The sequence below is a fragment of the Phocoena phocoena genome, chromosome 17 (assembly GCF_963924675.1).
Source record: "Phocoena phocoena chromosome 17, mPhoPho1.1, whole genome shotgun sequence".
In the NCBI taxonomy this organism is placed as follows: domain Eukaryota; kingdom Metazoa; phylum Chordata; class Mammalia; order Artiodactyla; family Phocoenidae; genus Phocoena; species Phocoena phocoena.
The window spans coordinates 8,825,443-8,837,500 of record NC_089235.1 but is presented as its reverse complement, the minus strand read 5'-3'; the positions used below and the strand labels follow the sequence as shown (position 1 = coordinate 8,837,500).

Here is a 12,058-nt window from a genome sequence, read left to right as displayed (position 1 = left end):
AAGTTGGACAGAGATGATAGTGGTTTAAACCAGGGTGGTGGCAGTGAAGGTGAATGGAAGTGGACAAAGGTGAGAAGTAGAAGATAAAGTTGGCGAGGATGGGTGTGCAAGTGTAGCTGGGGAGAGAGAGCAAGGTGTCGGGAGCCACATCCACTGTTGTGCTTATGCACCCGGTGGATGGGGTGCTTTTTCCTAAAACGGTGAGACTGGAAAACAGGCTTGGGGCCAGAAGGTCACGAGTACAATCTGTACATCCTGATAGTGCCTGTTGAGCCATCCAAGGGGAGATACCAAGTTAGCCGATGGATGGTGTTTGGATCTGAGAAGTCTATTCGTAGTTGAGTTTGAGAATCATCAGAATGTGCATTGTGATTGAAGCCAAAGGCTGAGATCATTTAAGGAGAGAGGAGAGAGCAGGAATAGAGGAGGATCTATGGCTGGACTTTGACAAAAAGCAACATTTAATGCCTGGTAAGAAAAAGGTGATGTGATGAAGGCTGAGAAGGAGAAAGGAAAGACTCAAAGGAGAGTATGGTCACATTGGAGTCCAAGGACAAGGAGCTGCTAGGAGACCTGATACAGTAAAGGCAGGAAGTGTCCATTGGGTTAAATGAGTGCTCGTGGGAGGTCTTAGGGGAGCATTTTCAGGGATGTGATCAGGGCCAGAAGACAGACTGGAGTGGGTTGAGGAGAGGAAGTGAGGAGACAGCATGTGAAAATGACTCTGAAGAAATTAGATGGTGAAATGGAGGAAGGAGAGGACAGGGAGAACCTATGATGGAGAAGAATCTGAAAAAGAATACACACACACACACACACACACACACACACGTATAACTGAATCACTTTGCCATCCATCTGAAACATTGTAAATCAACTATACTTCAATAAAAAATAAAGGACATAATAAATAAATGAATAAAATTAAAGTAACAGCAAAAAGAAAAGACTTGTTTGTTTATTTGTTTTTCAGTTGATAGACTTGAGCATATTAAATGCAGGCACCGTTCAGGGTGACAGAGTGAGCAAATATTCACTGCTCTTTTGTCTTCCAAATGCCACCAAAAGGATAGAAAATGATCTGTTAAAAATTATACCTTGCTCTACCTGAGCACTAGTAATAATATCTGAAATACAGTAGATGTTCAAATTTTTTTCTTTATTAAATGAACAAGGAGAATATATTTGTAACCATGCTAGAAAAACAACACAGTTTGCGCTTAGGGTAGCAGAAATTTTCAGGCATTTTGGAAGATGGAAAAATAGGGATCAGGCTGACTAGGAAAGCAGTGAGCCAGCCAGGCATGAGGGGAGACCGCAGCCGAGACAAGGGCCTCCTTTGCAGTGGAGCAGAGAGAGATGAGCCTGGACTGTGGTTAAAGTAGTGGATTAAGACCTGCCCGCAGAACCCTCTTTCTCTCAGGGACTGAAGGCAGGCCATTTGCCCCAAGTGAAAGATCCGAGCATTGCTCCCTAAGCAAAGTAGAGAATCTGCCTGGTAAAAACTTGGACCCAGAGTGAAAAGCGGGTTGAGCCATGGGTAACTCAGAGCCTCCACTACAGTCACGAAGCAAATAAAAAAATGAAATTCAGTATCACCCTGGGGTAGACAAATTACTGGCAGGTAAAAAGTGACTGGGGAGGAACTTTAATTTTCCCCATTTTACAAGAAGGAAGCATATATAATTGCTCCTCTGGCTAAAAGTGGCTGCCCTGCAATTTGAATACCAGGCCTGTTTTACTCCAGACCAAACTCTTCCTGGCTTTACTCTGTAACCTGCCGCTTCCCAGTGACTGAGACCCAGAGGTTCAAAGATAAATTAGACATTGAACCATACTGCAAATGTTGTGTTTTAATGGGAGTTACACGGTGCTCAAGGATTATTTTTTCTGTGTACTTTGCAGCGTTTGAGCCATCGGAAAATGAAGGGACAGAAAATTCAGGTAAGGTATTTGTCTAAGCAGATGTTTCCTGCAAGTCAGCTCCCCTTGTATTTGTGAAAATGAATATAGCTTGTGGAACAAAGGCTCCATAGCACAAGGAGATCAACTCAATGCTTTGGGACCACCTAGAGGGGTGGGATAGGGAATGTGGGAGGGAGGCTCACGAGGGAGGGGATATGGGGGTATATGTATACATATAGCTGATTTACTTTGTTATACAGCAGAAACTAACACAACATTGTAAAGCATTTATACTCCAAAAAAGATGTGAAATAAAAAGATAGATTTAGTCAGAAATACAAGACATTCTCAAGTCACCAAGGAAGTAATTGGATCATGTTGATATGTTTATTCCCTGTTTATGGTGTAAGTTTTATGTCAGCAGGGATAATGCCAGCCTATTGATGTATTCTTTGAATATAATTTAGAAATTAAAGTTGATATTCTAGTGAGAGTCTCTATAAGAAGCCCCAATCTAAAAAGAGCCAAATTTAGGTCTGAGTGGAAATGTTCATTTAAGGACCTAGTGAAGATGAGTTAATGTAAGACATGTTTGCTTTTTTTTAGATAATGCTGTAGATGACTCAAACACAATTTTAGAAGGTAAGTTAATTTTATAGACATGATTTTACTTTTTATATTAAAATTATGTTCATTTTTTCAACAAGCACTTATTACACTATTTGCTGTCTTTACAGTGCTCAGGGGCTAGGAGGGCAAGAGTGAATAAGAGAGTTGGAATTCTGTTTTCACTGCAGCTGGAACTCTAGTGGCCAAGGAGATGATGAAGTCATTAAAGATTATGAGAAGTGCAGTGATGGAGATAAAACCAGGATCGTATAGTAGAAAGTAACTTGTTAGGATGAGGAGGGCCACCCTAAATAGGAGGAGGTGGTCTTGTGGGAAGGAGTTATCCATAGGCAGAGGTGGGTTGAAATGGTAGGAGTGTAAATTGATACAGCCACTATGGAAAACAGTATGGAGGTTCCTTAAAAAACTAAAAATAGAACTACCATATGACCCAGCAATGCCACTACTGGGCATATACCCTGAGAAAACCATAATTCAAAAAGAGACATGAACCACAGTGTTCATAGTTGCGTCCTTTACATTGATACTCAGCTGGGAAAAACTTTTTTTGAACCTGAAGGATTTGTTTCAGAAAAATAAAACCTGTTACATATGTTACATAGTGGTGCTTCGACATGACTTAGATTTCTGAAGTTCATAACAGTTTGCAAAGCTCATTCCCATATACTGTTTCCATTGTTTCTCACCATAGGCACTGAAGAGGAGCCTGGGCAAATAGCATTGTACTTACTTTACAAATGAAGGGCTGAGAGCCTGAGGTGAGGTCAGGTGGCTGCCCGGGTTCCAGCTAGAGTGGCCGGGCTGGTCTTCAATCCAGCACTGGGGCCGGCAGTTGACCCTGGAGTCTGTGTGTTCACAAGGAACATGTCATGGGGAATTTTGCTCATGAGATTAATCTTAGAATTCATTTATGATCCACTGATTGTCAGTTTTCAGGTTAAATGTTACTGCTTCTGAGCTTGGTTAGACAAAGTACAGTCAACTGAATTGGAGAAGGTGGGGAGGGGGAAGGGGAGAGGAGGAGAGAGGATGCTAGAACTTCCCTCATTGTCCACTTTGCTGCTGGGAGAGACCCCAGCACAGGAGCTGTGGGCCGCTCTGTCTAAGCTGATCATCCATGGAGCAGGCTGGATGGCACTCACGTTTTCTCCCACCTCCTATTACTCAGAGTCTGTATTTTTATTCAATTAGGATTAGAAAATGGAAACTCAGAATCCCTAGAAAGAACTTCATCCAACCCAACCCACATATATTGTTTTATGTAAAAGAACTAACCTCACAATATGCAACTTGGCTTTGCCTTTTTTTGTATTAGAAATACAGTTTTTCTGAAACCATTTCCTCTAAGATCAGGAATAAGACAAGGTTGTCCACTCTCACCGCTATTATTCAACATAGTTTTGGAAGTTTTAGCCACAGCAATCAGAGAAGAAAAAGAAATAAAAGGAATCCAAATCGGAAAATAACAAGTAAAGCTGTCACTGTTTGCAGATGACATGATACCATACATAGAGAATCCTAAAGATGCTACCAGAAAATGACTAGAGCTAATCAATTAGTTCGGTAAAGTAGCAGGATACAGAATTAATGCACAGAAATCTCTTGCATTCCTATACACTAATGGTGAAAAATCTGAAAGAGAAATTAAGGAAACACTTCCATTTTCCATTGCAACAAAAAGAATAAAATACCTAGGAATAAACCTACCTAAGGAGACAAAAGACCTATATGCAGAAAACTATAAGACACTGATGAAAGAAATTAAAGATGATACAAACAGATGGAGAGATATACCACGTACATGGATTGGAATAATCAACATTGTGAAAATGACTATACTACCCAAAGCAATCTACAGATTCAGTGCAATCCCTATCAAACTACCAATGGCATTTTTCAGAGAACTAGAACAAAAAACTTCACAATTTGTATGGAAACACAAAAGACCCCGAATAGCCAAAGCAATCTTGAGAAAGAAAAACAGAGCTGGAGGAATCAGGTTCCCTAACTTCAGACTATACTACAAAGCTACAGTAATCAAGACATTATGGTACTGGCACAAAAACAGAAATATAGGTCAGTGGAACAGGATAGAAAGCCCAGAGATAAATCCATGCACATATGGTCACCTTATGATTGATAAAGGAGGCAAGAATATACAATGGAGAAAAGAAAGCCTGTTCAGTAAGTGGTGCTGGGAAAACTGGACAGCTACATGTAAAAGAATGAAATTAAGGCTTCCCTGGTGGCGCAGTGGTTGAGAGTCCACCTGCCGATGCAGGGGACACGGGTTCGTGCTCTGGTCCGGGAAGATCCCACATGCCGTGGAGTGGCTGGGCCCGTGAGCCATGGCTGCTGAGCCTGCATGTCCAGAGCCTGTGCTCTGCAACAGGAGAGGCCACAACAGTGAGAGGCCCACGTACCACCAAAAAAAAAAAAAAAAAAAAAAGAATGAAATTAAAACACTCCCTAACACCATACACAAAAATAAACTCAAAATGGATTAAAGACCTAAATGTAAGGCCAGACACTATAAAACTCTTAGAGGGAAATATAGGCAGAATACTCTATGACATAAATCACAGCAAGATCCTTTTTGACCCACCTCCTAGAGAAATGGAACTAAAAACAAAAATAAACAACTGGGACCAAATGAAACTTAAAGGCTTTTGTACAGCAAAGGAAGCCATAAATGAGACGAAAAGACAACCCTCTGAATGGGAGAAAATATTTGCAAATGAAGCAACTGACAAAGGATTAATCCCCCAAATATATAAGCAGCTCATGCAGCTCAATATCAAAAACACAAACAACCCAATCCAAAAATGGGTAGAAGACCTAAACAGATATTTCTCCAAAGAAAATATACAGATTGCCAACAAACACATGAAAGGATGCTCAACATCACTATTCATTAGAGAAATGCAAATCAAAACTACAATGAGGTATCACCTCACACCAGTCAGAATGGCCATCATCAAAAAAATCTACAAACAATAGGGCTTCCCTGGTGGCGCAGTGGTTGAGAGTCCGCCTGCTGATGCAGGGGACACGGGTTCGTGCCCCGGTCCGGGAAGATCCCACATGCCATGGAGTGGCTGGGCCCGTGAGCCATGGCCGCTGAGCCTGCGCGTCTGGAGCCTGTGCTCCGCAACGGGAGAGGCCGCAACAGTGAGAGGCCCGCATACTGCAAAAAAAAAAAAAAAAAAATCTACAAACAATAAATGCTGGAGAGGGTGTGGAGAAAAGGGATCCCTCTTGCACTGTTGGTGGGAATGTAAATTGATAGAGCCACTATGGAGAACACTATGGAGGTTCCTTCAAAAACTAAGTAGAACTACCATACGACCCAGCAATCCCACTACTGGGCATATATACCCTGAGAAAACCATAATTCAAAAAGAGTCATGTACCACAATGTTCATTGCAGCTCTATTTACGATAGCCAGGGCATGGAAGCAACCTAAGTGTCCATCAACAGATGAATGGGTAAAGAAGATGTGGCACATAAATACTATGGAATATTACTCAGCCATTAAAAGAAACGAAATTGAGTTATTTGTAGTGAGGTGGATGGACCCAGAGTCTGTCATACGGAGTGAAGTAAGTCAGAAAGAGCAAAACAAATATCGTATGCTAACACATATTTATGGAATCTAAAAAAAAAAAAAGGTTCTGAAGAACCTAGGGGCAGGACAGGAATACAGACACAGACATAGAGAATGGACTTGAGGACACGGGGAGGGGGAAGGGTAAGCTGAGACAAAGAGTGGCATGGACATATATACACTACCAAATGTAAAATAGATAGCTGGTGGCAAGCAGCCGCATAGCACAGGGAGATCAGCTCGGTGATTTGTGACCGCCTAGAGGGGTTGGATAGGGAGGGTGGGAGGGAGACACAAGAGGGAGGGGATATGGGGATATATGTGTATGTATAGATGATTCACTTTGTTTTAAATCAGGAACTAACACACCATTGTAAAGAAATTATACTCCAATAAAAATGTTAAAAAAAATCATTAGTGATGAACTGAAAAAAAAATATACAGTTTTTTTCTAAGCCTTTTGATCAGCCAGTAGAGGGCGTAACAGAGGCTGCTCAGGGAATTCCTTCTGCTGGGCAGTGGGGCTCTGGACTGTGTGCCTGTGGCCCAACCCGCAGTTTCTACGTTCCTGTGGCACTTGAGCGCACAGCGAGAGGAGACTTGTCATCGTCACTCGCCCACCAAACTTCTCTTCCCTTGTCTTCCCCCATCTTGGCTGGTTGCATCAGTAAGTCCTCGGGGTCCCAAACCAGAAATGTGGGTGTTGTCTCCTCTCCCCCTCTCTCTGTAGCTAATCCCAAGTCCTGTTGAATAGTCTACTTAAACATTTCTCAAATTTATTCTTTCCTCTGAAGCTCTGGTAATCTAGTTCAGCCCCTCATCAACTTCCTGGACAATGGCTGTAGCCTGCTAGCTAGTCTTCTTAACTCCACGCTTGTCGCCTTCAAATCCATCTTTCACAGTGTCACTAGGATGAGCTCTTCAGAAGTACACAGCTGGCTATGTCAGTCCTGTGCTTAAACCCTTCTGTGTCAGTAAGGTTACTTTCTGCTACAGGTAACAGAAAACTGAATTTGAATTGGCTTAAGCAGTAAAGAGATGGGACAGATCATTGGGGGCCTTGGAGGACCTAGTAAGGAATTTGGATTTTTTTCTGAGTACAGTGAGAATCTATGGAAATACTTGTGAGATATGACATAATCTGATTTATGTTTTGAAAGATTACTTGTACTCTTAGAGAATGGATTGGATGGAGCGAGAAGGGAAGCAGGGACCACCCTGTTAGGAAATTATTGAGTCCTAATCCAGAGAAGGGATCATGGTGGCCTGGAGGAAGACCATGAAGTGGAAATGGAGGGGAAAGTTTTGAAGTTGAAATGTATTTTAGAATTACAACTGATGGAACTTCCTGATGGTGGTGAAGTAAAGAGGAATAAAGGGGCCTTTGGTTTGATTTGAATAACTGTTGGATGTTAGGGCTGTTTACTGAGAAGAAATGATTTTCTTTCCTGGTTTAGGGAAGAAAATCAAAGATTCCATATTAGGTATTTTATGTTCAGGAATTATGTGAGATACCCAGGTGGAGGCATCAAGTAGGGAGTTAGATATGCCAGTCTGAGCTCGATGGGTGAGATCTGAGATGGATATGAATGCTTGGGAGCCATCCCCATGGAGATGGTGCCAATTCCATGGAAATAGATCGTTTTGGAGGTGAGTGCAGAGGGAGTAGACCAGCAGTTCCAGAACTGAGCTCTAAGGAATCCCAACATTGTGACGTTTGAGGGAGCATGCATAGCCAGTGAGAAAACCAGCAGGGAAGGATGGGAAAGAGAGCAGAAGGAAGGAGGAGTATGTTCTGTGCTACTGCCATTGGAATTTCAGGACTTGCAAAGCATCGATCGCATTTGGCAATGTGGAGAATGTCGGTGATCTCAGCAAAAGCTATTTGAGTAAATTGATGGGGGTCAAAGCCATACTGAAGTGGGTTTACAAAGTCCTGGAGTAAGAAAAAGTAGGCTTTATCAATAGGCAATACTTTCAGGTTGTGCTAATATAACGAATTATTTCTTTTAAAAAATCTTGTTATATCATTACCAAAATACATTTCAGATAAGTTTGTTAAATGTACATTTTTCTCAGAACAAATTTGGATGAAAATTTATCACAGTAATAATATCTCTCTTAGTATAACATCAGGGATGAAAATAACAACGGATGTGGTTAATACTTTACGATGCATACATGTTTTTCAAATATACCTAAAATGACAAAAGTAAAAGAAATTCTGAGAAAAATATTGGTCAAGTTGGTAAAGTTCTAACATGTCTCTAGATTATTAAGAACCAAATAAATAGGCAAACCATGAACAACCCAGTCACAACACCGAAAGCTAGTGAACATTCATGGTGCTGCCACTAGGAGAAGGAACTCTTCCAGAAGCTTAACAGGGGTCAAGGAGAATATGTGTGATAGTTTTCTGTTTCCTTTTTACTTTTATCTAAAATATTTCCAACTGTTTTGAGCATGTATCATTCTTAAAATTAGAAGCAAAGTAATGCAAGAAGAATCTTGATTAAAATAGCTGCATAAATATTTTGAGTTTTAGAAAACGCTAATAAAAATTCCTCCTTTTGACCAAAGCCTGTTAAAAATCTTGAGCAAACGGAAAGCAGTCTTACCTCTCGATTACGGTAATGTTACAGGGGTTGGTTGGGATGAAGATGTAAACGTGATGTAATTTTATAGAGTGAATCAGGTCAATATATCATTATACTGTTGAGTGGTGAGGCTTACAGTTTCTTTAGTTGTAAGTAGGTTGAAGTCGCCAAGGAAAAAGACTAGATGTTAACATTCATATCCACATTTCTGGCTAGTTTTAGAATATGTTAACCCTGAGTATTATTTTTCAAAAACAAGTTTATTGAAGATAGTGATATATTTTTAAGATTCGGTTTCAATTTGACTTTTTGTGCCATTAACAAGAAACAAGATGCTTTAAATGTCTTGCTTCAGCTTTCTTATCAAGTCTGATGCAAAATTGTGGTGAAAACTTAGGTTTTAGTTCATATCTCCTTTGCCAGACTGAGTTTTGAGGTCAGTCAGTTAGGCAGATAATGTTTTAAAGCCTGTAGTTCAGGACAGTTGAGAAATATACAACATTTTACGAAGTTATAGCTAATTTTTCTGTGTTGGGATGGTGGAAAAACCTAATGTTTTATGATAATTGCAATTGAACACCCAAAAAAGTCTGTAAAAATGATCACTGTAACTTAAAGATCAGTGGTCTATATTTTAAATACTGGCCAGCAATCTGTAATGCAGTGTTTTATGATTTATGATTTATTTATTTTAGAGGTGCACGTGCCCCGTGCGGAGGAACAGCGAGAAGTACCACCAGGTATGGCATTTTGTCAGATGTATCGCTTTTTCCTTTTTTGTTTAAAAGATGCTGCTGATACACTGGTTGGAATAATTCTATGAAGAGTAGAATTCCTGAGAGAGGAGGATTCATTATACCTAAATTTAAAAAGAAACTGTTCCGTGTTTTCGTCAGTTGAGCCAAAGTAATGGGAAATAGACATCAGACTGAGTCTAGTACATATTTGTTGAGTAGACTTTGAGGAGTACTCATGATCACAGTACTGTATGATTGTTGCCATTATAGATGGTGCTAGTAGTGGAAGTTAGGTAGGCTTCCATTATAGATGGTGCTAGTAGTGGAAGTTTGGTAGGCTTCTATTATAGATGGTGCTAGTAGTGGAAGTTAGGCTTTTTTATTTTTCCTTTTGTTCTGATTGACAGGCTATCTGATGGAGGATGTGGAATCAGACTTGCCTTCAGATAAAAGTTTAATAGTGTTTAAATTAGTGACATTGGGCCCCCTCCCCCCCACCCCATCTTCCTGAGAGCACCCTTGTGCCCTGCGTGACCCAGGCAGTCCTTCCTGCCAGCCCACTGTGCTACACCCGTCCCTCTGCTTTTTCCTCCCTTCCCCCGTATGTCCCTTTCATCATCAGTGAGTTTAAACTCATCATCAATGAGTTCAACCAAGGCCTGTGCTTTCAGATGCGTTTCAGAGATGACATTGACCATACCTGCAATCGGAAATTAACACAGAAACATCTTGCTTTCAAACTGGGAAAAAAATGTTTCATTAGGAGAGGATTTTTGTATTTCTTCTTGTCTCTCTGTTTTATGTCCATTTGTTTTCTTCCTGTGTCCTTTGTTGGTTCAGTTTTTACTCACGTTTTTCACATGACGCTTAATGTGAATTCTGTAGCAGTGATGTACATTCGTATTACTGATTTTGGTAGAAATAATTGTGTCTTCCAAAATTTAGTGAAATACTAAATTTCAAGAGGAAAGAAACCTTTTCTAATCAGAGTGTTTTTAGTTACACCATAGCTCATATTTGCTTATTTAACAGTTGGGATGTTGTAGATTTTGATAGTTGTGGTGTGTTGTACATTTAAAATATATACGAATACTAAAGGAGCTGCATAGTTGGTATTGTGATATGAGTGAGAAAAGAAATCCATGGAGAAATTGATCTTTTACAAGATGACTACTGGGCATATGAGTCTATTTTGTGTTTAGGAAAGATGCACAGAGCAAGGAAGGTTGATGTTTCTGCCCTGCTTCTGTAATTTCCTCTTTGTTGTTGAGCAATTCTTCACAGAGTGCCTTGTTTCTAACCTGAGCATGCAGGGCAGGTTACTGAATTTGCATTTTGATTACTGTCCATTCCTCTCAAGAAAATTGTTTTATAAGTATTCCTAAAAATAACGAGTTTCTGCAACACTGACTTTTTTCTAGTTATAGTTGATATTTTTAAATATTTACCTGACTTGAATGAAGGTATGAAACGTAATAATATTTTCTGACCAAAAAGTTCTGTGCTTCTACTTTGGTGTTTTATAAATGCAGTCCAAGAATTTCCTTGGAACATAAATACGAAATACTAAGTGGTTGGGGGGCTGGAATAAGGTGCCTTTTTTGATGAGATGTTTAACAGCTGAAGTCAATGAAAATGAAGATTTGATTCATATGCATATTTCCTGACACATAATGAGCTCCCAGTAAATGGTGGCCGTGTCTCTTATTGTTTAGTAATTAATTAGCCTGATCTCTGAGGTGGATCAAGAGAAGCTAAATTCTGAGAGACCTGATCAAGGAGTTGTAACCTGTCAGTTGTAATGCATTTGTCTCACATTCTGGTGTCATAAAAATTTGAGTGATGCACTGCACGGCTGTAGTTTGACCTTTACCAAAGAGGACGTGAGGCGGAGAGTCAGCAATAATTATTTGTAATGATTGCACTGGGTTTGCTTATTTCCTATTCTTAGTCTTACTTTATATTACATTTTTTAAGTTATTCAATCTTACAAAAGAATAATATTCATAAATCGGTCTCTGTTTTGTACAATAAGGTGACTGCTTTTGCAACAGTGTTGAATTATGTGTTACAGGAACTGAGGAAACAGTCGTGGGACCCATTTCCTTACTACCTTTCAATCTTTAAAATTCCTTATTCAGTGGAAAACGCAAACTGAGGCCCTCTGCGAAATGCTGGGTATCGGTTTTTCCTGGCCCTCGGAATCTAACTGATGATTACTTTGCCTTCCCCGATCTTTCTACGACTAGGTTATACAATCTTAATATTGCGTATTAAAGTTCATAGTAACGTACTTATCGCTGTGATAATCCCATCCTGTGGGTGCACAGCTGGGGATAGCAACCAATAGGGCGTCATTAACTTCTCAGAGTGGTACACAGGGCAGCACCCAGAGGAGGGGGAACTAAGCCGACTTTGGGGCCCGGAGTGTTAGCGTGAGGCAAGACCTCCCACGTGTGGGCGTGCTGGACGGAGCCTTGAGGAGCTGCTGGAAGTGAAGGAGCTGGCACGTCGGGGGTGGGCACGGCAAGTGCTTGCAGCACAGAGACCAAGGTGGTGTGCCAGGTACAGGTGTAAGTAG

At 40.5% G+C, this 12,058-nt stretch overlaps 1 protein-coding gene across 1 annotated transcript in view; it reads left to right on the top strand.

Annotated features, from left to right (window-relative positions):
• ASPH (aspartate beta-hydroxylase) overlaps positions 1 to 12,058 on the top strand; it is a 209,831-nt gene that overhangs the window by 86,010 nt on the left and 111,763 nt on the right. The window contains exons 12-13 of the mRNA XM_065895024.1: positions 2,512 to 2,547; positions 9,436 to 9,480. Coding sequence (XP_065751096.1) covers positions 2,512 to 2,547; positions 9,436 to 9,480 — 81 coding nt within the window. The remainder of the gene's footprint in view (positions 1 to 2,511; positions 2,548 to 9,435; positions 9,481 to 12,058) is intronic.